At 46.0% G+C, this 24,975-nt stretch overlaps 2 protein-coding genes across 7 annotated transcripts in view; one reads left to right on the plus strand and one right to left on the minus strand.

Moving 5' to 3' along the window:
• The window catches only part of UHRF1 (ubiquitin like with PHD and ring finger domains 1), a 173,663-nt gene that overhangs the window by 124,313 nt on the left and 24,375 nt on the right, over positions 1-24,975 (plus strand). The window contains exon 1 of one of the 5 annotated variants that reach the window (XM_083594469.1): positions 16,805-17,035. The exons of 1 other annotated variant lie outside the window; for it this stretch is intronic. The gene's annotated coding sequence lies outside the window, so the exon portion shown is untranslated. Of the gene's footprint in view, positions 1-16,804; positions 17,036-23,528; positions 23,622-23,728; positions 23,860-24,975 lie in introns of those variants that run through there. 3 more of the 5 variants (XM_083594470.1, XM_083594468.1, XM_083594471.1) reach the window with 3 other exon arrangements.
• Positions 4,192-10,522, minus strand: ARRDC5 (arrestin domain containing 5). 2 transcript variants are annotated; one of them, XM_083594302.1, is made up of 3 exons: positions 10,201-10,522; positions 6,655-6,805; positions 4,192-4,796 (listed from the first exon to the last, which is right to left on the minus strand). In XM_083594302.1, the coding sequence occupies exons 1-3, from the start codon at positions 10,461-10,463 to the stop codon at positions 4,314-4,316; spliced, it is 897 nt and encodes a 298-aa protein (XP_083450428.1). In that variant the 5' UTR covers positions 10,464-10,522; the 3' UTR covers positions 4,192-4,313. The 2 variants fall into 2 exon arrangements, with proteins under 2 accessions (XP_083450428.1, XP_083450427.1); XM_083594301.1 differs by having other exon boundaries at positions 6,655-6,863; positions 10,214-10,520.

Raw genomic sequence — 24,975 nt, forward strand, 5'->3', positions numbered from 1 at the left:
ATAGAAAATGATTTCTTTTCTTTTTTCCCAATTTTTTTTATTAGTTTTCCAAATTTATAATAAACATATCCACAAACAAAAAGGAAAACAAGCAAACAAACAAACATATATCCAAACTGTAAAAATTCCATTTTTGTTATCATTGTTGGGTGACTTCCTTGAATCCCCCTGGCTGAGTTTCCATATAAATCGTTGTAGCAGTTTTCCAAAACTAAAAGGTAAAGGTAAAGGTACCCCTGCCCGTACGGGCCAGTCATGTCCGACTCTAGGGTTGTGCGCCCATCTCACTTAAGAGGCCGGGGGCCAGCGCTGTCCGGAGACACTTCCGGGTCACGTGGCCAGCGTGACGAAGCTGCTCTGGCGAGCCAGCACTAGCGCAGCACACGGAAACGCCGTTTACCTTCCCGCTATAAAGCAGTACCTATTTATCTACTTGCACTTAGGGGTGCTTTCGAACTGCTAGGTGGGCAGGAGCTGGGACCGAACGACGGGAGCTCACCCCGCCGCGGGGATTCGAACCGCCGACCATACGATCGGCAAGTTCTAGGCACTGAGGTTTTACCCACAGCGCCACCCGCGTCCAGAGTTTCCAAAACTAGTTTCACATAAATTTACTTGGTCCATTAACATCTTTTTTTCTTTTCATTTTGACTTTTATCCATAGTGTTCTACGACATCACATATTTAAATCCTAGGCCAATCTGATACTCGCAAGTACCGGTAATTCTATTTAAGTTACAGTGGTACCTTGGGTTACATACGCTTCAGGTTACATACGCTTCAGGTTACAGACTCTGCTAACCCAGAAATATTACCTCGGGTTAAGAACTTTGCTTCAGGATGAGAACAGAAATCGTGCTCCGGCGGTGTGGCGGCAGCGGGAGGCCCCATTAGCTAAAATGGTGCTTCAGGTTAAGAACAGTTTCAGGTTAAGAACAGACCTCCAGAACGAATTAAGTACTTAACCAGAGGTACCACTGTATCTTAACATATTTGACTAAATAATCTTTGAATTTCTTCCATTCCTCTTGGTACTCCTCCTTCTGGTTGCAGACTCTTCCGGTCAGGTCGGCTAGCTCCGAAAAATCCATCATCTTCATTGAAAAGAAAATTATTTCTTGTTCTATTCGAACTAACAGGGCTAGAGAAAAAAGGAAGACGGCTGTGTTTGCTCCTCTGTTCCCTCAGAAGATGAAACCTCTCATCTTCAGGTGTGAGAGAGAGAGACAGACAGAGACAGGTAGAGGCAGGGAATTGAGCAGTCCCTGACTGGTCAACTCATGCAAACCCCACTTCTGAAAGCTGAGATTCACCCAAAGCTCCAACATAAATGGGCAGGTGCAGATGAAAGTGAAGGGAGAGTTGAAAGCACACAGCCACCCTGATTCCTGTGTGTTAAGGGTGCTGGGAACCATAGTTCTCTGAGGGGCAAACAACAGCTTCCAGGGATCTTTTTATGTGTCAAAGGTATACTTTACTGCAAAAGAAAAAAGGTAAATGTTATGTACTGAAGTTCTCACCCTGGGCCAGCAGGGGGATACTGTAGATAGTTATGCAAATGAAGGATCGAAAGTGACGTTCAGTGATTGGATAGTTTTAGAAAGTTGTTACAGTAACGTTGTACTGGAGCTCTATATATGCAGGCTGACTGAGCTCTTCAGTTCAGTTGTGTTCTGGGCTCGGAATAAACAAGAGCTGTTTGAAGAATTGCTGTGTCGTCTGATATGTTCGCCCACAACTTAACAGTAAAGGACCCCTGGACGGTTAAGTCCAGTCAAAGGCGATTATGGGGTTGTGGCGCTCATCTCGCTTTCAGGCCAAGGGAGACGACATTTGTCCACAGACAGCTTTCCGGGTCATGTGGCCAGCAGGACTAAACCGCTCTTGGTGCAACGGGACCCCGTGACGGAAACCAGAGTGCACAGAAATACTGTTTACCTTCCTGCCACAGCGGTACCTGTTTATCTACTTGCGCTGGTGTGCTTTCGAACTGCTAGGTTGGGACAGAGCAACGGGAGCTCACCCCATCGCGGGGATTCGAACCGCTGACCTTCTGATCGGCAAGCCCAAGAGGCTGAGTGGTTTAGACCACAGCGCCACCCGCATCCCCTCTTTATGGTGTGTTTGCAGCCCTTGATTTGAGGCAGGGGGGGTCACCAACGATCAACCTCAGAACCCTGTTGTCAGTGGTGAGAACATCCGCTCTGTTACAATGGTCACCTTTTATTTAAGAAAATGCCGCTTGATTGTGAACAAACAAACAAAACCTCTAAGCTGTTTAGAAAAATATAAAGCAAAATGTTAAAATCATTGACAAGAATCCAGCTTAAAAATCGGTACTTAAAATCGTTTAAAAGATCATTTAATGTCAAAAGCAGCTAAAAAAGAGATAAAGCACATCTGGATAAGCTTGCCTAAACAAAACAGCAGGGTGCTGAAAAAGTAAACAACTGATTTCTTACAAGTGTGGGTGGAAGGGAGGTGCAGTTATAATTTGTGCTTCGAGGATCGCCAGATATGGGGTGGAGCATCAAAAGGATGGATAAGGATGGCCACCAACTTGGATGGCTTTAAAAAGGTTTGGACACATTCCTGGTGGATAAGCCTGTCAATTGCTGCTGGCCACAATCACCACGTTCTCCTTCCACCATCAGAGACGAAGAGAGAGTTTGGATTTTATATCCCGCTTTATCACTACCCGAAGGAGTCTCAAAGCGGCTAACAATCTCCTTTCCCTTCCTCCCCCACAACAAACACTCTGTGAGGTGAGTGGGGCTGAGAGACTTCAGAGATGTGTGACTGGCCCAAGGTCACCCAGCAGCTGCAGGTGGAGGAGCGGGGAAGCGAACGCGGTTCACCAGATTACGAATCTACCGCTCTTAACCACTACACCACACTGGCTCTCAGAGACAGTAATGTCCTGAATCCCTGTTTCTGGGAAATACAAGTTTGGATTCTGCTTGTGGGCTTCCAATTGGAGCAAATGTTTGGCCACTGTGGAACAGGATGGTGGACTAGGTGGGCTAATAATAATAATAATAATAATAATATATTCATACCCTGCCCATCTGGCTGGGTTTCCCCAGCCACTCTTTGTGGCTCCCAATATTAAACACGATAAAACGTCAAACATTAAAAACTTCCCTAAACGGGGCTGCCTTCAGATGTCTTCTAAAAGTCAGACAGTTGTTTATTTCCTTGACATCGGATGGGAGGGCGTTCCACAGGGTGGGTGCCACCACCGAGAAGGCCCTCTGCCTGGTTCCCTGTAACCTTGCAATGAGGGAACTGCCAGAAGGCCCTCAGTGCTGAACTTGTGTCCGGGATGAACGATGGGGGTGGAGACGCTCCTTCAGGTATACTGGACCGAGGCCGTTTAGGGCTTTAAAGGTCAGCACCAACACTTTGAATTGTGCTTGGAAACGTACTGGGAGCAAATGTAGGCCTTTCAAGACAGGTGTTATGTGGTCTCGGCGGCCACTCCCAGTCCCCAGTCTAGCTGCCGCATTATGGATTAGTTGTTGTTTCCGGGTCACCTTCAAAGGTAGCTCCACATAGAGCGCATTGCAGTAGTCCAAGCGGGAGATAACTACAGCATGCACCACTCTGATGAGACAGTCTGATCATTTTCCTGAATCAGAAGGCTCCTCTTATGTTCTTATGCTTGAAAAATGATTTATTTCTACCCTGACTTTTGGACCTCAAAGGGTCTCCTGAGGCAGCTGATACCCCCCCCCCCAAATAAACAGACATAAAATCTCACTATATACGTATATGTGTGTGTGCAATAGGTCAAGGGACCCCTGACCGTTAGGTCCAGTTGTGACCGACTCTGGGGTTGCGGCATTCATCTCACTTTACTGGCCGAGGGAGCCGGAGTACAGCTTCCGGGTCATGTGGCCAGCATGACTAAGCCGCTTCTGGCGAACCAGAGTAGCGCACGGAAACGCCATTTACCTTACCTATTTATCTACGTGCACTTTGAGGTACTTTCGAACTGCTAGGTTGGCAGGAGCAGGGACCGAGCGACGGGAGCTCACCCCACCGCGGGGATTCGAACCGCCGACCTTCTGATCAGCAAGTCCTAGGCTCTGTGGTTTATCCCACAGCGCCACCCGCGTCCCCGATATGTGTGTGTGTATATATACAAATAATCAGTTTCTTAGATGCCAAGAACAGAACCAGAAAGCGTCATGAAAACGTAAACATAAACTTTAATTCACCTGGGTGGTTCCAAAAACTATGAACATCTCTTGGTAAAAGGAGTCTCTGGAGTGCTGGAGCCATGATCCTCCGCCCTAACACTCTTTGGATTATTCCTGAACATCTGCGATTTCATTCCGGATAATGATAGGGATCTTTGCCACCAAGGTGCTCATGCACCAGGGGAAGTGGACGGTGGCCGTCAACTCGTACCCGACATCCATGATGTCGTCGGACTTCCATGAGCTGCTGACGGACATGACTTTGGGCAGGGAGAGGGTGCTGTTGATCTTGGTGGCCTCGCAGGGGGACCCTCTCCCGATGTGAGACTCCAGGCGCATCATCTCCTCCCGCTGCTCCAAAGTGCGCTTCTCAGCCCGGAGGTTGAAGGCCTTGTAGAGGACCACGGTGTGCAGGGCGAAGACCACTTTCTTGATGGACTTCCCTGTCCGGTTGGTGATCTCCGTCGTGAAAGTGATGTCATCTCCCGGCGCATAGATGTTTTTGCCAAGGGAGAGGCGCAGGGTGATGGGGGAGCTCTTGAAGCAGCAGTTGTACAGGAGGGCCTTCTCGACTTCCACCACCAAGGGGAACTTCAAAGCCGTCGGGCAGTGGGAGAAAAGGGGATGCAAACACCGGGTGAATGTAAGAAACAGAAGAATTTCCTTGTCACTGAAGCAGGCCGCGGCCAAATCACCCATCATCCATCTATCCATCCATCCATCCAATCTAGGCTTCCTCAACCTCGGCCCTCCAGATGTTTTTGGCCTACAATTCCCATGATCCCTAGCTAGCAGGACCAGCGGTCAGGGATGATGGGAACTGTAGTCTCAAAACATCTGGAGGGTCGAGGTTGAGGAAGCCTGATCTAATCTATCTTGTGTTTGTTACGCATTTTGAGCACCTCCTGAGATACCGTAACCACATTCTGCATGATGGTTCCTGAGATCAATGAGATTTTAGCTCATGTTGGGGTATCCCTGGGCACCCTTTTGAATCAAGATGGCAGGCTGAACCTTTCAAAACTGTGCCTGTTTTAACCAAACCTTGCACAATGGTTCTTTGAGATTGTTGAAATATATACAAAAAATCCATTTGAGTTGTGTGACACAAATTGGGTCTACTAGATTCATTTTTTTTAAAGCGAGGTGGACTAATGTCGCTTCTGGAGCTGTCCCCCAAAATGTAGGTCCACTACAAAGCATAAATGAAACTTATTCCTATCAAATACAACATTAAAACTTCAGTAGTGTTCTGTAGTGGTTAGTGTGTCACACTAGGACCTGGGAAAGACCAGGGTTGAGTCTTCACTCATAGGGTGACTTTGGCCTGGTCACTGGTCACTCTCAGTATAACCTACTATACAAGGTTGCTGTGAAGATAAAATGATGGGGAGCTGGACAACTGCATGGCACCTTAAACTCCTTGGAGAAAAGGGTAGGATATGAAATAATAATACAGTGGCACCTTGGTTTAAGAACAGCTTAGTTTATGAACAACTTGGATTAAGAACGCTGCAAACCTGGAAGTAGGTGTTTTGGTTTGTGAACTTTGCCTTTGAAGCAGAACATGTTCCGCTTCCTGTTGAGTATGCTCCATTTGTAAATTTAGTCCCCCGCTGCTATGGGAAAGCACGCCTTGGTTTAAGAATGCTTTGGTTTAAGAACAGACTTCTGGAATGGATTAAGTTCGTAAACCAAGGTGCCACTGTAGCAGTAGAAATAGTAGTAGTAGTAGTAGTAGTAGTAATAATAATAATAATAATAATAATAATAATAATAATAATAATACAGTCGTACCTTGGAAGTCGAACGGAATCAGTTCCGGAAGTCTGTTTCACTTCCAAAATGTTCAGAAACCCAAGCGCCGCTTCTGATTGGCTACAGGAAGCTCCTGCACTCAATCGGAAGCTGCAGAAGCCCCGTTGGACGTTCGGCTTCCAAAAACACTGTATTTTCCCGTCTATAAGACGCCCCCATGTATAAGACGCCTCCTATTTGGGGGGACTCAGATTTAAGAAAATGGGGGGAGATGGCCCCATGTATAAGACGCCCCTCTAATTTTTTTTACTATTTTTAGGGGGGGGGGCTAGTCTTATACATGGAAAAATACGGTAGTTTGCAAACATGAACACTCACTTCCAGGTCTGCGGCATTCGGGAGCCAAAACGTTCGAGAACTAAGCTGTTGGAAAACCAAGGTACGACTGTAACAATAATAATAATAATAATAATAATAATAATAATAATAATAATGGACTTCTGAAATTTTAGAAGATTTGTGGTGTCCGTGGATAACGGAAAAACGGAATTTGGCCAAGCTGAAGAAGGGAAGGGAGGATTCAGTCGTAGACCCATAGAACTGTTGCATTGGAAGCAATCCCCGAGGGCTCATGTAGTCCAGCCCACCTGCAGTGCAGCTCGCTTTGAACCCGCAGCTCTGAGAGACTGACCTCCGATATGACAACGTCCTGCCGGAAGACAGAGATCCCTTGAACCAGCAGGTACTTCTTCTGCTTCCGGAGAATAAGCTCCCTCGTTGCGCAGACGCCTTGGAGGAAGTAGCTGATTCGTCCGACCCGGCTAGTGAAGGTGGAGGGGATCCTGGGAGGCAAGACGAAGTGGAAGTCAAAAGGGTGGACACCCGGACCCAGCCAGTTCCCTGCAGGCCAAAAAGAAATTCTTCTCACTTTCTCTTCGTTTTCTGCGGTTGGAGCTCTTTGTCATGTGGAGGCCACTGGCTTGAAATTGCCCCTGTGAGGACTAGGCTAGAGCATAGCTGTCAACTTACAGATTTGAAAATAAGGGACCAGCAGCCTTGAAAATAAGGGACCAGCAGCCAAAATAAGGGATTTTAGTCAACCAGCTCCCAAGCCAAAGGTAGAAAGCCCAGCCAGCCCAGCAGCCAAACGAAGCCTCAAGCGGTGGTTCCCACAGCGCAGCAACCCGGCAAAGGGGACGCAGCAAGGAAAACCACCGTCACCTCTCCGCTGGGAAGCGCTGAGCAAAGGCAAGTCCCCAGGCAACGCGGCCGACTTGATCGGCACAAGGCATGCAAGCTCCAGCCCCCAGTTGTTCTTAGACTCCTTATTGGGTGAGCAACGCAGCCAAGCAACACAGTTGGAGCCTCCCTCCTCCCTGGCCGGCAGGGAGGGAGGGAGAGGAGCTGCTTCCTTTGAAACCCGGGAAATTTAAGGGACATCATCAATAAGGGACAGCAGCGGGACACGGCGCTGGGATAAGGGACTTTCCTGCCAAATAAGGGACAGTTGACAGCTATGGGCTAGAACAAGATTCGGGTCCTTCTGTGCTCTATCACTGAGCTACAGCCCCTCCCCTAAAATTTAAGTAAGGTTCCAGTCCTCATTGTTCTGAATAGAAGCCTGGTTCAAATACAAATAGACAGAGCCAGGCCCCTGGTCCAGCTAGCTCAGTATTGTCTAGCCCATGGGAGATTGTACCCCATTAACTTGCAATCAAGTTAATTCGACACACCTTCTTTTACACGCTTATTTTGGTTCTGCCTGGAGGCCAAGCTGCTCATTTTGTGAAAGATACTAGGAAACTTGTTATGATGACTCCTCAGCTATAATGGCTCTCTTCCTGTGCTCAGAGGCCCTCTTGCGTTCATTATCAGGTCCTGCAATCCACATCTGGGGAGGGAAGTCTCGTTTTCAAACCTGGGCCTTGTTTATTTATTGCAATTTTTTTAAAAAAATTTGCTGGCATCTGTCTTGAGATAACAGCAGAGTGCACCTCTGGGGCTGGAGAATCACAGCGCCTGCTGTGGCTGCAGAGACAGGCAAATTGTAACTGCAGCTTCCTGAGTTGCTTTTGCAGGGAGTTGGCCTAGATTAAAGGTAAAGGTAAATGACACCTGGACGGTTAGGTCCAGTCTCAAATGATTCTGGAGTTGCAGTGTTCATCTCGCTTTACAGGCCGAGGGAGCTGGCGTTTGTCCACAGACAGCTTCCGGGTCATGTGGCCAGCATGACTAAGCCGCTTCTGGCAAACCAGAGCAGCGCATGGAAACGCCGTTTACCTTCCTGCCAGAGCGGAACCTATTTATCTACTTGCACTTTGACGTGCTTTCAAACTGCCAAGTTGGCAGGAGCAGGGACCGGGCAACGGGAGCTCACCCTGTCGCAGGGATGCGAACCGCCAACCTTCTGATCGGTAAGCTCTAGGCTCTGTGGTTTAGACCACAGCGACACCCACGTGATTAGAGGCTAGTTTAGAGGTTCCCAAAATGATTTGGCCTACCGCCCCCTTTTCAGAAAAAATAATAATTGTTCAGCACCGCCCCCCTGGAAATCTACTGCAACTGAACAGACAACTTTGTTCTCTTTTACATATTTATATCTCTACCTGTGTCCTACAACATAGTAAAGAAAGGTGGTGTTGTACAATTATAAAATTATTAAATAACATTAAAAATAATCCTGAAGAGTAGGGTGAACATTTATTAATGTTTGGCTCTATGTTACATCAGTAAGCGTCATTATACAACAGATGGAACATGTACAAACATTTTTTTAAAATTTTCTTCTTTCTTTATGCTTCCACTGCCCCCTTATTTTATTCAAAGTCCCCCAATTGCACCTGAGTTGACTAACACCCCCCCCAGATAATGCCAGCCCACCCAAGGGGGGGTAACACCCAGTTTGGGACTAGATGACTCTTGGAGCCCCTTCCACTTCTGCAATTCTATTATCCTTTTTTTTTCTTTTTTCAAATAAAAAAAAATTTACAAACATCAAATTCAAAATCCATATTCATTTTCTAACATAAGCCTCTTACATAGATTACCTAAATTAAAATATATCTAATTGCTCTAGGCTTCCCTTTATATTATAAATGATATTATAGGTTCCCATATACCCCCCACTCCCCTTCACCCATGTGTGATCTCAATATTTTACTTCTTCCCTCTTGTTGTGTTGTTATAATTTAAGAATTGTTCAACTGATTCTATTATTATTTCACAATTCTGTGATCCTATGGGATCCAAAGGATAGTGGAGCAATACATTTGGCACCTTGCTTGGCTGCAAGGAGGCATGCGTTTATATCCCTCCCTTCCCTCCAAAGAGCTCATGGGAGCATGTGTGGCTGTCCCCCTCCTCATTTAACCCCCCCACAACAACCCTGCGAGGTAGGTCAGGCTGAGAGGCAGCGGCCGGCCCAAGGCGTTGTGGCTGATTTGAACACAGGTCTCCTAAGTGCAACCAATACACCATCACTGGCTTTCTTTTCACACCCCTTGCCCCCCCCCCCATTCCCTTAACTGCTCCTGCTAAATAAAAAGTTTTTTAAAAAGTTGAGACCATACTGTTTACAACTAAAATTTTATTTGTCTGATGGACACTGTCAATTATGGGTCAGATCTACTATATAATATTCTAGGCAGGGCACCAAACTGTAAGGGTTATATTCATAGAGAATCATATTATTTTAACAGGAATGCAAGGGGATGTCATGCACATTTTTCAATTGCATGTTAAAAGAATATGATTCTCTATGAATATAACCCTTGCAGTTTGAGCCCTGCCTAGAATACAGTGGTACCTCGGGTTACATACACTTCAGGTTACAGACGCTTCAGGTTACAGACTCCGTTAACCCGGAAACAGTGCTTCAGGTTAAGAACTTTGCTTCAGGATGAGAACAGAAATCGTGCTCCGGCGGCGCGGTGGCAGCGGGAGGCCCCTTTAGCTAAGTGGTGCTTCAGGTTAAGAACAGTTTCAGGTTAAGTACGGACCTCCGGAACAAATTAAGTACTTAACCCGAGGTACCACTGTATTATATAGTAGATCTGACCCATAATTGACAGTGTCCATCAGGCAAATAAAATATTGTAGAACTCTTTAAACCTCTAACGGAGGTAAGAATAGCCAGCATTTTAATTGTAAGCAGTATGGTCTCAACATTTTCCAGTATTAAGATTTGTCTCCCCATTTTTTTGTGCACAAATAAAAAGTTTAAGCAGCAACAGACAACCCTCTTTCCTCACGCTCTATCTTGAAAGTTTTTGTCTTGTGGACGTAATCTGCCTTGTTGACGCAGGTCCCGGGCTGGCTGTAGTCCTTCTCGACGTTGGTCTCTTCGATCCACTCAAGGTAGCCCCTTCCGATCAGCTCGACTTTCACCAGGGGGTCCACCAGGGTGCTGTGGAGGCTGAGAACCAGTTGCCCTTCCACCACCGAGCCGGCTACGTACACATCCTTCGGAATCACCAGCTCGATAGACTTCACCACCGACATGGGTGGCCCAGAAGGAGCTCCGGAGACTGTTCCCTCCGGGGTCTAGAATCCCTGCAAGGGCTGCGTTGGATGATGTCAAAGGGGCTTGTGACGTCACAACAGTGTGTTTCAAGAAAGAGCAGCTGCTTGCAGAGGGAATGTTAGAACTCCTGCTCCATGATTGCAGTCATGGGATTTTTGTCTAACACATGACGGTGTATGTTTTGACTCCACAGAGTGGGAAGTGACGGAGACTGGATGTTTGTGTTACTGTGTTCCGTGAAGTGGGGCTATTGTCCTTTGTTCTTTTTCTCTTTGCTGTCTGATGCTAGAGAGAGAGGGAGCCATGTTGCTGTGCTCCGTGTGTGTTTATATGTAAATAAAGTAGATTAGCCAAAATGCTGAGTTGCTGAGGTCTGTCACGCAAGTTGCGAAGACTCTGCGGATCCCTAAGTGTGCCGATGTCTGTTGGCATCGGTCACTGTGATGTTCAGGAAGAAGAAAGCTTTTGAAGCTCCCAAACGATCGACCAGGAGGGAGAGAACATGCCAGTCAGGCATGTGTCTCTGCCAGGGTTCTACTTGAGTGTAGGCTGAACTCCTGACAGGGAACCCAATGGTGACACCATTTAAAGCCCTTTAATAGTAAAGTTACTTGGTATGGGGAGTTATGGGGTGTTGGGGGGGTAGTATCTCTGGCTACTACATGAGACACCACCTTGCCGACAAAGGTACATATAGTTTAAGCTATGGTTTTCCCAGTAATGATTTATGGAAGTGAGAGCTGGACCATAAAGAAGGCTGATGGCAGAAGAATGGATGCTTTTGAATTCTGGTGCTGGAGGAGACTCTTGAGAGTCCCATGGACTGCAAGATGATCCAACCTATCCATTCTGAAGGAACAGGTAGGTAGCCATGTTGGTCTGCCGTAGTCAAAACAAAATAAAAAAACCCCTTACAGTAGCACCTTAGAGACCAACTACGTTTGTTATTGGTATGAGCTTTTGTGCGCATGCACACTTCTTCAGATACTAATTTCCTTCAATCTGAAGGAAATCAGCCCTGAGTGCTCACTGGAAGCACAGATCCTGAAGCTGAGGCTCCAAGACTTTGGCCACCTCATGAGAAGAGAAGACTCCCTGGAAAAGACCCTGATGTTGGGAAAGATGGAGGGCACAAGGAGAAGGGGACGACAGAGGACGAGATGGTTGGACAGTGTTCTCAAAGCTACCAGCATGAGTTTGACCAAACTGGGGTGGCAGTGGAAGACAGGAGGGCCTGGCGTGCTCTGGTCCAGGGGGTCACGAAGAGTCGGACACGACTAAACGACTAAACAACAAAAAATGTTCCTCCATTGTTGGGTGGAGTTTCTCAAAGCTACTCAGTGGCCTGGTGGCTGCTGTCATAAGAAATACTGAGAAAAACTAGACTATAAAAAGAAGTAGAAATAACAAACAGTTGTGTTATTATTCTTTAATAGTTTTCTCACCAACTTTTCAGAGTGCATGTCCTCCCAAAGCAAGTTACAAAAAACCAATAAATTAAATTCTAATACTGAATATAGGAGGAAAAGTGTTTCATAAGGTTAGCTGTTAGCATAAGATCACCGGGGGGGGGGGGGAGGTTTTGTTAAGATATACCAACCACAAAATCACCCAAATGCAGATGGTATTTATTATTTAATGATGTTTGTGACTTAAAGTGGTTTTTAACAATTGCAACTAAAAATAACTCCCTGCCTACCGTGGTCTTGTGGGCACTGAGCAGTAAAGTCAGTGGGGCTTACTTCTGAGTAGGCCATGGGTAGGTCTGGACTCTTAAGTAAAGGTGAAGGGACCCCTGACCATTAGGTCCTGTCGTGGCCGACTCTGGGGTTGCGGTGCTCATCTCGCTTTACTAACCAAGGGAGCCGGAGTACAGCTTCCGGGTCATGTGGCCAGCATGACTAAGCCGCTTCTGGCGAACCAGAGCAGCGCACGGAAACGCCGTTTATCTTCCTGCTGGAGTGGTACCTATTTATCTACTTGCACTTTGAGGTGCTTTCGAACTGCTAGGTTGGCAGGAGCAGGGACCAAGCAACGGGAGCTCACCCTGTTGTGGGGATTCGAACCACCGACCTTCTGATCGGCAAGTCCTAGAATCATAGAATCATAGAGTTGGAAGAGACCACAAGGGCCATCGAGTCCAACCCCCTGCCAAGCAGGAAACACCATCAGAGCACTCCTGACATATGGTTGTCAAGCCTCTGCTTAAAGACCTCCAAAGAAGGAGACTCCACCACACTCCTTGGCAGCAAATTCCACTGTCAAACAGCTCTTACTGTCAGGAAGTTCTTCCTAATGTTTAGGTGGAATCTTCTTTCTTGTAGTTTGGATCCATTGCTCCGTGTCCGCTTCTCTGGAGCAGCAGAAAACAACCTTTCTCCCTCCTCTATGTGACATCCTTTTATATATTTGAACATGGCTATCATATCACCCCTTAACCTCCTCTTCTCCAGGCTAAACATGCCCAGCTCCCTTAGCCGTTCCTCATAAGGCATCGTTTCCAGGCCTTTGACCATTTTGGTTGCCCTCCTCTGGACACGTTCCAGTTTGTCAGTGTCCTTCTTGAACTGTGGTGCCCAGAACTGGACACAGTACTCCAGGTGAGGTCTGACCAGAGCAGAATACAGTGGCACTATTACTTCCCTTGATCTAGATGCTATACTCCTATTGATGCAGCCCAGAATTGCATTGGCTTTTTAAGCTGCCGCGTCACACTGTTGGCTCATGTCAAGTTTGTGGTCAACCAAGACTCCTAGATCCTTTTCACATGTACTGCTCTCAAGCCAGGTGTCACCCATCTTGTATTTGTGCCTCTCATTTTTTTTGCCCAAGTGCAATACTTTACATTTCTCCCTGTTAAAATTCATCTTGTTTGTTTTGGCCCAGTTCTCTAATCTGTCAAGGTCGTTTTGAAGTGTGATCCTGTCCTCTGGGGTGTTAGCCACCCCTCCCAGTTTGGTGTCATCTGCAAATTTGATCAGGATGCCCTTGAGTCCATCATCCAAGTCGTTGATAAAGATGTTGAATAAGACCGGGCCCAAGACAGAACCCTGTGGCACCCCACTAGTCACTCTTCTCCAGGATGAAGAGGAACCATTGATGAGCACCCTTTGGGTTCGGTCAGTCAGCCAGTTACAAATCCACTGAGTGGTAGCATAGTCAAGACCACATTTTACCAGCTTCTTTACAAGAATATCATGGGGCACCTTGTCAAATGCCTTGCTGAAATCAAGGTAGGCTACATCCACTGCGTTCCCTTCATCTACCAGGTCATCTACCAAGTCCTACATGGTTGCTTTTGATCAGTCCTTTAGGTCAAGTTTCCTCACTTTTCTTTTTGTCATTAAAAGCTCAAACACACACATACACACACACACACAGCCCTACCAGAGATGAACTGGCAGGGAAACCATCAAAAAATACAAAATAGTGTGTGTCATTTTAACAGGTGAATTTTTTTTTCTTCAAAGAGGGGTCTTAAAAAATATGATTTTGGGTGTGAAGAATTCAAATCTGCTGCTGTTTTTGTGACTGGACAATGTTTAGCTTGGTAAGTCTACATTTGATGAAGAAGCACATAAACTGTTTCCGGGAAACCAAAGAATTTTAATTTTACCCTGTGAAAATGTCAGGCAATGCTAAATAATAATATATAACTGCAATTACTTGGCAATCATTTTTAATTATTTCTGTGCAATTTTACCCACCTTTTACTTACCAGGCAAAACTAAATTACTGTATATTAATTTAACTAAAGTTCCCAAGTCATGTTACAACTTTTTGGCACCCCTCATTTTTTTGAATTTAAAAGCTGAAAAATTCAATGCACCCTAATACGACCACAATGGGAAAATATTTCTAAATATCTTGTTTTGTCTAGCATGCCAGCAAAGTTTTAAAATGTTCTGCTTTATGTCAAACCTGTAGACTTCAGAGTGCCTTGCTACACCCTAATTAAGGGTGCTGACTTGCTGAAAATGGCTAAATCCCATCATTTAATTTGCATAGAGGCCTTTTGGTCTTCCAGTATTATCCTTCCAATGTTATCTTGACTACCATAATCATATCAAAGAGCGAAATTGCTGAAAGAGTCAAACATATCCCAGTTGTATTCATTCAGGATCTTGAAGAGAGGCAAAGGCATTTAAATTTAAGTCTTAACAACAATCAGCATTGCTGAGTAAATTTATCAGCACAATTGCTGCTTTTATGAGGAGTCTCTGTGCTGATTTTGTAAAAGTTTAAGCCCTAATTTAATTGTCGTGGACTGTGCTTTTTGCATTCATTGCCAATTAGCATTCTTATCTCCCCTTCGTTCCTGGCAGTTTGTTAACTTTTCATGCATCTGGTGGAACTTTTGGTGCATCTTGGCTTGCATCAGAGCACCTTCACTTTTTATAACAAAGCCCAGAGTAAAATTAAGTGTTAAAAGCATGTGCACATCACTACAGGGGTTAATATAATCATCTCAGCATTAACCAACATTTGTCAGATATTTAATTATTACTGATAAATAACAAGTCTCTTAAAGGCACTGTGAGGCTCTTTGGATTCCTTTGTTGCCACACTGGAAATACTGGAACAATTTGTTGGACAAAAAAGAGAAAAAAGATGATGGATCTCTAAAGGTAAAGGTAACCCTGACAGGTCCAGTTGCGGATGACTCTCGGGTTGCGGCGCTCATCTCACTTTAATGGCCAAGGGAGTCGGCGTACAGCTTCTGGGTTATGTGGCCAGCATGACTAAGCCACTTCTGGCGAACCAGAGCAGCGCATGGAAACGCCATTTACCTTCCCTCCAGAGTGGTACCTATTTATCTACTTGCACTTTGATGTGCTTTTGAACTGCTAGGTTGGCAGGAGCAGGGACCGAGCAGGGGGAGCTCACCCCATTGCAGGGATTTGAACCGCCGACCTTCTGATCGGCAAGTCCTAGGCTCTGTGGTTTAACCCACAGCCCCACCCGCGTCCCATACATAAATTCCTGCAACAATAATGTGCTTGCGCGCCACACATTTTAAACATAGTTCTTCCCCAAAGAATCCCAGGAACCGAACTACAATTCCCAGCACCCTTAATAATACGATTCCAAATATTATTTGGGAGAAGACTTCTGCTTTAAATGGGTGGTGTTTGCACAGTCCCAGAAAACGCAAATTTGATATATTCATTGTTGCAAACTAAATGCAAACTAAATTAACTTTGGCACATCCCTACTCAAAACTAACTGCCATTGAACTGAACACCGCTTATGCCCAGGTAAATGCGTAGAGGGTTTGCAACCTCATGAGGCGAAAGCAAAAGAGTTTCCAGAGCTGGGATGATCGAGTCAAGCTGAGTGTTTCAAGTACAGTAATCTCTTGAAGCTCAACATCAAAAAAACCGAAGATCATGGCCACTGGTCCCATCACCTCCTGGCAAATAGAAGGGGAAGAAATGGAGGCAGTGAGAGATTTTACTTTCTTGGGCTCCATGATCACTGCAGATGGTGACAGCAGTCACGAAATTAAAAGACGCCTGCTCCTTGGGAGAAAGGCAATGGCAAACCTAGACAACATTTTCAAAAGCAGAGACATCACCTTGCCAACAAAGGTCCGTCTAGTTAAAGCTATGGTTTTCCCAGTAGTGATGTATGGAAGTGAGAGCTGGACCATAAAGAAGGCTGATCGCTGAAGAATGGATGCTTTTGAATTCTGGTGCTGGAGGAGACTCTTGAGAGTCCCATGGACTGCAAGAAGATCAAACCTATCCATTCGGAAGGAAACCAGCCCTGAGTGCTCCCTGGAAGGACAGATCCTGAAGCTGAGGCTCCAAGACTTTGGCCACCTCATGAGAAGAGAAAACTCCCTGGGAAAGCCCCTGATGTTGGGAAAGATGGAGGGCACAAGGAGAAGGGGACGACAGAGGACAGGATGGTGGGACAGTGTTCTCAAAGCCACCAGCATGAGTTTGACCAAACTGCGGGAGGCAGTGGAAGACAGGAGTGCCTGGCGTGCTCTGGTCCAGGGGGTCATGAAGAGTCGGACACAACTAAACGACTAAACAGCAACAAAATCTCTTGCTCAGTCGAGGTCCGAGCTATCATTCGTCGCGCATGCGCACTCAGCCCTCCGTGCGGCAGGCCGGAATGGCAAGTGAGCCGGGATGAAGCCACGCCCACTTCCTCCCAGTTCCCGCCACCGCCGACCAATCAGGAGGCTCCGAACGGCCCGCAGCAACTTTCCCCGCCAAACTCTAAAGACTGGAGGCGTAAAAAAGGAGCATTTTGCGCGGGCTGCGCCAGTTGCGGGTGACCTTTCGCTTCCAGCTTTTTTTATAGACGCATATAAAATATATATAATATAATATGTAGAATATTGCCACGTGAGATCTATACCTGGATCAAACGGCAGCATTTGGGATTGAGTGATACAGTTTTAATTTTTTTATTAATTTTTCCATCGGAGGAAGGAAAAAAGGCGCCCTTTCCCCGTCTTCGGATTTGCAAAGAAGCAGAGCTGAGAGAAAGAGAGAGGAGTTTTATTTTTTTTAAAAAAAGACAAGTAAACCAGGTGAGTGTCCTTTTTAAGACAGAAATCCGCAAAGCAATTATATTTCAGAAGTGGAGCGTGTGGTGGATCTCAAGGCGATCTGCCCCCAGCTGCCTAGCATTGCAGGAGAGGTTTGCGGGGTGGGTCGGCTGCCAGCGGGGTGGTGGTGCTGCAATAGCGGGAATATAGCGGGAAAATAAGTTGCAATTTTCTGTTAACCTTAATATACTGCTAATATACTGTTCGTTGTTTAAGCAGAGTCTATATTCTGCCCTTCCAGTCTACTCAGTTAAGCCAGATGGACTTAACTCCCAGATCGTTGTAGGGCAAGGGCTGCAGCGGTGGGTGGCTGACCACACATTTTTTAAAAACGGCCACACGCATTCGTGAAACATACCCTGGAGTAGGAGCCTTCATTGCAATGAATGGGAAGAAAGAAAAAAACCACTTATAGACCTCTGCACGGACTTTCACGTCATCCCTGTGGCGTGGTGCTGAGCGAAAGCCTCTGCATGCAGGCATGGCCGAACTTGGCCCTCCAGCTGTTTGGGGACTACAACTCCCATCATCCCTAGCTAATAGGACCAGTGGTCAGGGATGATGGGAATTGTAGTCCTCAAACAGCTGGAGGGCCAAGTTTGGCCATGCCTTTGAGTGGGAAAGGAGGTCCCAATTAGGTTTACTGGGGTTTGCTCCCAAGTAGCATAGCATCTGTAGTATTATTAATGTGGGGTAATGGCCAATGTTAGCCACACTGAGAGTAGACCCATTGATTTCAATGCATCCATGGGTAGCGGGGCAGCTGCCCCCCTTAAATCAAGTAAAGAAATAAAAAGAACTCATTGACCAATTGTGTGGCAGATAACTCGGTTTTGCCCTCCCGGACATAAAGCCTGCACCCGCTCCCAAATAAATCCTGGCCACGCCCAAGAACGGATCCACTCTCAAGTGGCTAAAGTTGGATATCCCCCCCGGAGTCCTTGGAAGAAAGCTTGCTAGAAATCCTACTGAAATTGACAGGGTCAAGGTTTGCTTTACTCCACCTCAGATTCAGCACAGGCTTCCCCAACCTCGGCCCTCCAGATGTTTTTGGCCTACAACTCCCATGATCCCTAGCTAGCAGGACCAGTGGTCAGGGATGATGGGAATTGCAGTTTCAAAACATCTGGAGGGCTGAGGTTGGGGGAGCCCGTTTTAGCAGAAACAGCTAGCTTCCGGGCGTGTGATTGTTGCCAGCCTGTTGCACAACAGTATTGCTCCCCCTTGAAAATTTTAAGTTTTTGAGAAGTATGTTTCATTGAGTTCAATGGGACTTATTCCTAAGAAAACGGGTGCATACACCTATTGGTTAGTACGGGCCATTGAATTCAACTGGATTTCCTTCTGCTTAGGCATGCAAAGGATTGCATAATGAGAAGTCGATGAACTTGCCTAACTTATGTCCATTTGCTTCAATGGATTCCTGGCTGGACATGGCTCGTCTTTTTTTAATATATATCTTTGGCCAAATGGGGAGAGCTGCACTAAGAATCAATTCCATATGAAGAATGTCTCCAGGAAATGAAAATAAATATAGTGTGGCTGAGAAAATCAGCTATAATGAATTTAAAAAGGAGGGATCAAAGGTTAAAATAAGCTTGGCATACATAAGGTTCCAGGTTCAGGTCCCAAGTTAAGCCCTCAGCATCTCCCAGCAGAGCTGGACAATCCTGGAGAGCTGCTGCCAGTTAGTGTAGACAGCACTGAGGTAGATAGGCCCAATGGTCTGTCTTTTCCTGTGGTCCCTTTTGATGTGGCTTGCCCCATTTAACTCACTGGGGGCTTTCTCTTGCAAAGGCATGTGCAGGATTGTGCTGCTGTTGAGAGAGAAGCTTTTGTGGACTGCATTAGACAAAGGTTTCGGGGGGGGAGGTGTGGTGTTGGGCCAAAAATGTGCCATTGAGATCCAGTTGCACAAATGCCTGCCAAGGCAGCTCTATCTCCTGCCCTCCTTGCTTCTGGTTTCTGTGTTAGGGATACCCTTTGGGCGGGCATAGGCAAACTCGGCCCTCCAGATGTTTTGGGACTGCAACTCCCATTGATGGACCTGTTCCATATCTGCTATTGGGTCCCCAGAGCACAGATTCACACGAAGTGGCAACCAACCTTGCAGGATTCAACAGGATTTATTTGAAATGCATATACAGAACAAAGGTACAGAGCGATAAGCTCGCAATCTGCACACCCCAGTCAGGGTGCGCCCACTTTTTATAGACTATACAAAAAAACAGAGAGTGAGACTTTACATTCTTATCCAATCAGGCTCTAACATTCCATGTTTCTCCTTTTGAAGGTTAACACTTCTTAATTTACTCATTTTTTGTTTGCCTGCCTGCTTATGGCCTTGCCCATCTTGTAACAGTGGCTTTGATAACAGCATGCCGGAATTTCTATTTCTGAGGCCCTTCACCATCATCCCTGACCGCTGGTCCTGTTAGCTAGGGATGATGGGAGTTGTAGTCCCCAAACATCTGGAGGGCTGAGTTTGCCTATGCCTGCCTTTGAGTTAGGGCCAAGAACCCAGGGAGTTGAATGCCAGCCTTCTATGCCCCTGTTTCTGGCTCTTGGAATGCACCCCAAGTCATACTCCTTTTCCAGGCAGTTCCATGTCCTTTTGTCTGGCTAAGATGTGCTTTTGAGCTCTGATCACGCCTTTTTTCTTGCCATGATGGGGAGACATAGGGGTGTGTTTGTGCAAACCAATTGCCTTTTTGTGCTCTCCGCTGTACAAAACAAGGCTCACGTCTGTGGCGCTCTGCCCTCTTTAGCCTCTGTCTGCCACTTGCATGCAGTAGGCTTTCCTGGAGGGAATGTGCCCTTTGTGTTGATACAAGGCTCCCTAGAGCATGGTTTGAACTAAGGCAGGCATAAGCAAACTCTGGCCCTCCAGATGTTTGAGACTACAATTCCCATCATCCCTGACCACTGGTCCTGTTAGCTAGGGATGATGGGAATTGTAGTCCCAAGCATCTGGAAGGCCGGAGTTTGCCTATGTCTGAACTAAGGGGTGGGAGTCGGTCCTACTCTGACTAGAACCTATTGGAGTTAACTTTTTTATATATATTTTATTTTTTAGCAGCCACCAAAACACAAACAGTGAAACCCCCCAGGCGGCTGATACATTGGGTATACAATATTCAATAATATACATATTCAATAATAACATATTCAAATCAACCATATGTACCCCTCTATATACCTTAACACTCCTCCTTCCTCAAGGTTTATTTAACTTTTAACATTTTAATTGCCCCAAATTGTTCAAACCTACTCAAATCATTCAATATCTTCTCAAACCAATCCTCCTCTTTCTCACTGACCTTAAACCCTTTTATTCTATGCATTTTCACAGTTAAGTATTCTAAAATTATAATATTCAGTTTTTCCCTCCATTGGTTCACCCCTAGCTCTTACCCATTGGAGTTAACTTAGCTTTATTTTCTTTTGGTGGGTCTGTTCTGAGCAGGGCATAATTGAATACAACCCATTGAATACCCCCAGGCTGAGGGTGGCTTTTGAAAGGAATATGAGTATTCAAAGAATTTTTGAGCTGGAAGGGACACTAAGGATCATCTAGTCCAACCCCATGCAATGGATGGGGGGGGGAAACAGCAGGAAAGGGCTGTTTGCACTCATGGGTTGCTCGTGAGTTTCTCAGGACACAGCTGCAGTCGGTGAACATTTTAGAATCGTTTTGCTGCAGGGGCGAGGAGTCTGTGGTCCTCCAGGCATTGCTAAGCTGCAAACTCCCACCCTCAACCCCAACTTCTGGGGACTGCAGTCCCCACACCTGGCCCACTCTGCAGGGCTGTTGTGAAGATAAAATGGGAGCCCCTTGGAGGGAATGGCAAGAGAGCAAACCTTTTTCAGCTCAGGTTGCCGTTGAAACGGTGTGAGCAATGCCGCCTGTGTTGTTGTTTCTTGCAGGAAAGTGAGACAGGGATTTCTAAAGCTTTTTTTTGTTTTGGTCATGGAGCAATCGGGCCTGTCCCTATTTATAGACAACTGCACTTTGGTGGGGCTTGCAGACAAACTGATGCTTTGCGGTTTTCCTACTGCAGGCTGTAACAGGAGGAAGTGCAATTAACCAGCTTCTAGAACATGAAGGCGGCAAGCTTGCAAATCTGCTTCAGCCTTCGCCGCCATGCTGGCTGGGGGCTCATGGGAGTTGTAGTCCAACCAGGAGGTTGGCAGAGGCTGATCTTGTTGTTCCAGAAGTGGAGAGGGTGTTCTCCTCCACAGCTCCAGCTTTTGACCTTTGCAGTAATATCTTGGGGGGTATTTTGTTACGGTTAAAGGTAAAGGTAAAGGGACCACCTGACAGTTAAGTCCAGTTGTGAACGACTCTTGGGTTGCAGCGCTCATCTCACTTTACTGGCCAAGGCAGTTAACATTTGTCCGCAGACAGTTTTTCCAGGTCATGTGGCCAGCATGACTAAGCCGCTTCGGGCGAAACCAGAGCAGTGCACGGACACACAGTTTACCTTCCCGCCCGAGTGGTACCTATTTATCTACTTGCACTTTGGTGTGCTTTCGAACTGCTAGGTTGGCAGGAGCTTGGACCGAGCTACGGGAGCTCACCCCATCACGGGGATTCGAACTGCCGACCTTCTGATCGGCAAGCCCAAGAGGCTCAGTGGTTTAGACCACAGTGCCACCCCCATCCCTTTGTTTAGGTTACGTAAACCCAAATTAATGAGGACATTATTGGTTTATCTCTCCCTTGGATCTTTTAATCCAGTGCTCTTCAACCTTGGGTCGCCAGATGATGTTGGACTACAACTCCCATCATCCTCAACTATTGGCAAATCTGGCTGTGGATGATGGGAGTTGTAGTGCCAACAGCATGGCATAGTGCTTAGACAGTGTGAGAAACTCAGATATATACGCTAATTCCCAAATGGCACCTTAAACCTGGGTTATGATTGCTGCAACGGAATGTCTAAGTGCTAATCCCCTGGTAGGGTGGTTATTATTATTATTTATTTAATTTCTATAACACTTAATATTTTAAAGGAAAAAAACCTCAAAGTGATTGACAACACACTAAAAAGCAGTGTTAGAAACTCTCATATACGTATAAGCTAGGCGCCAAATGGCTCCTTAAACCAGGGTTACAGTCGCCAAAACGGAATGTCTAGTTGCCATTTGGGGATCAGAAGGCTCAAAAGTTGTATTTTTCTATACGACTTTTTGGTTCCTAAAATTCATTATGATTGTGCAGATGAAATATAATGGACAGAATTCTACAGGATATGTGAAAACAGTCAGGATGCAAGGATTCCCAAGGCATGCACCTCCAGATGGTGAAGACGTCAGGCTCCATCTTGGTACCTGGGTATCCATGCCCCAAACCCAGGAACCTGTCTTTCCCTCCTTCCTATTCCACCTTTATCTCAAAGAAGCTCAAAGGTGGTTTACTTTGTTCTCCCCCTTCAGCCTTTCCTGGAGACTCTGAGGATCAAACCTGAGACCTTCGGCATGCATTGAAGGTGCTCTCCTACTAAGCTAGGGTTTGTGGGTCTTATGCCATTCCCTGAGTGGTTTAACAATTTCTGGCTTACTGCATTAAAGGAGCAAAAAGCTGAATAAGAACTAAGATCTATTCTATTCATTTTCCTTTGTCCCAACTACAAGTGTTAATGTAATCAACAATCCTGAGATTGCATTTGTCAGTTGAAACCATCTGGGCTTAATTCAATTTGCATCTTCTGTAGTTGTAATATTACTGTATTTGGGGAGAATTGGTAATAAAAAAAATCTTTAAAAAGAAGGAAACCTGCTGGACTTAATGAAACTGCATGCTCATTTTAAACTTAAGGGAACTAACAGTCTTACTTCCAAATAAGCCATCACAGAATTGCAGCCTTAACTGCCTTTAGGCGTGTCCAGAAGATGCATCATTTTAATGAATTAATTGATAATGATAAATAAGTATCCAGTTTTTAATTTTGGGTGACTTGCATCCAGGTAAATTCTCTTTGCAATAGACCCACTGAAATTAACAGCGCTAAGTCAGCCCAGGTAGTTTATTTTCCGTTATTCTTGTGTGTGGGGGTACATCTTTAATGTATTAAAGCGAGGTTAAATAGCATAAAGCCAAAGGAAATGCTATTTAAAGGAAATGCTATTTAAAGGAAATGCTATTTAAAGGAAATGCTATTTAAATGCTATTTATTTATTTAAAGGAAATGGGATTTATGCAATTGAGTTTAGAGTGGCAATTGAAATTATTTCAATTTCCGTGGTGCTACTGCAGAAAGTCCCTCCATAATCTCAACAGCATTTTAAAATTAAGGTAACGTTGTTGTTGAATATTTATTTTGCCGCCTGCCCCTTTAAATGAACTCAGGAGCAAAAAGCGCCCCCCTCCCCTGCTCCGTCTCTCCCTCCGTCTGCTCTTTTACATAATATCGCGAGAGATGCTCTCAAACTCCCGTCCAACCCTCGCGCCGGGGGCGGTTTTTTTCAATTTTTGTGGCGCGCGCCTTCCAAGTCCGCGAGGGAGAAGGGAAGCGAGACACACACTGCGCTCAGTGGAAACGTGGCGCAGGCGAACTTGCTTTCGGTGGGGGTGGGCGGGGATAGGGGCGGTGCCATAAGCGGCGGCCAATGCGGTCCGCCGCTATCCGGGGACTCAGCCAATGGGTGGTGGAGGTGGAGAGAGATTGAAAAAAACCGGGGCAGGAGGCGGGGCGGATGGGGAAGGGGGTGGGGAGAGAAAAAATGCGGGAGCGAAAGAAGCCCAAGTTTGGCTGAGAGGTCGCGCTGAGTAAGACCGGCTCTGAGGGGATTTTGTCGCTGGGGTGCGTAATTGTGGGGCTGGGGCTCTTTTTAATGACGGGAGGGCTCATTAATTGTGAGGAGGGGGGTCTTTGTGGGGGGGTCGCTTTTTGGGTCGGGGGCGCGCAAAATGGGGGGCGCGCTTTTTGTGTGTGGGGGGCGCACAAAATAGTGAGACAAAGAGGGGTAGCAGCAGGCGAGTGGTTTGTTTTGGTGGTGGGGGGCTGTGGGGGTTTAAGGGGGACTGGTGGCAACGAGGTGTTGCGTATTCCTGGCAAACGACAGTGGTGGGGGTGAGGTGGGGGGGCTGAAAGTGGATGGCCTACTTCTGAGGGGGCTCATGGGGCAGAATCTATAGGAGGGGGTGGGGGAAAAACGGTACTTTCCCACTGGGGCGTCTGTGCTGCACTAGGGGTGGAAAAGGGATAGGAGAATTAATAGTTAATAATACTTTTATTATGTATTTTATTTTGTTACATTTGTTAATGTGTGTGCGTGTGTGTGTGTGTATATATGTGTGTGTGTGTGTGTGTGTGTGTGTATATATATATATATATATATATATATATATATATATATATATATATACATATATATACACACACACATACATACAATATGTATGTATGTATATATATATATATATATATATATATATATATATACACACACACACACACACATATACACAGTGGTACCTCGGGTTACGTACGCTTCAGGTTACAGACTCCGCTAACCCAGAAATAGTACCTCAGGTTAAGAACTTTGCTTCAGGATGAGAACAGAAATCGTGTTCCGGGGGCAGCAGGAGGCCCCATTAGCTAAAGTGGTGCTTCAGGTTAAGAACAGTTTCAGGTTAAGAACAGACCTCCAGAACGAATTGAGTTTTTAACCCGAGGTACCACTGTATATAGATAGTGCTTTGGGAGCCTTGAGTTAAAAAGCAATAAATGAAAAGCATTAAATAAAAAAACCCGTACTTTAGCAGGCAGTGGGATTGGGGTGGCGGCGGCTTGGAAGGAATCGTGTTTTTCCCCGGGGGTCGGGGTCGCTGGTAGTAATTGGGCTTGCATATGAGGGGATGTGCCTCGTATATATGTACGTTTGTGCATGGGGGGCGCATGGGGAGAGACTGGAAG

Source organism: Podarcis filfolensis (assembly GCF_964270895.1).
Source record: "Podarcis filfolensis genome assembly, chromosome: 18".
NCBI lineage: Eukaryota > Metazoa > Chordata > Lepidosauria > Squamata > Lacertidae > Podarcis > Podarcis filfolensis.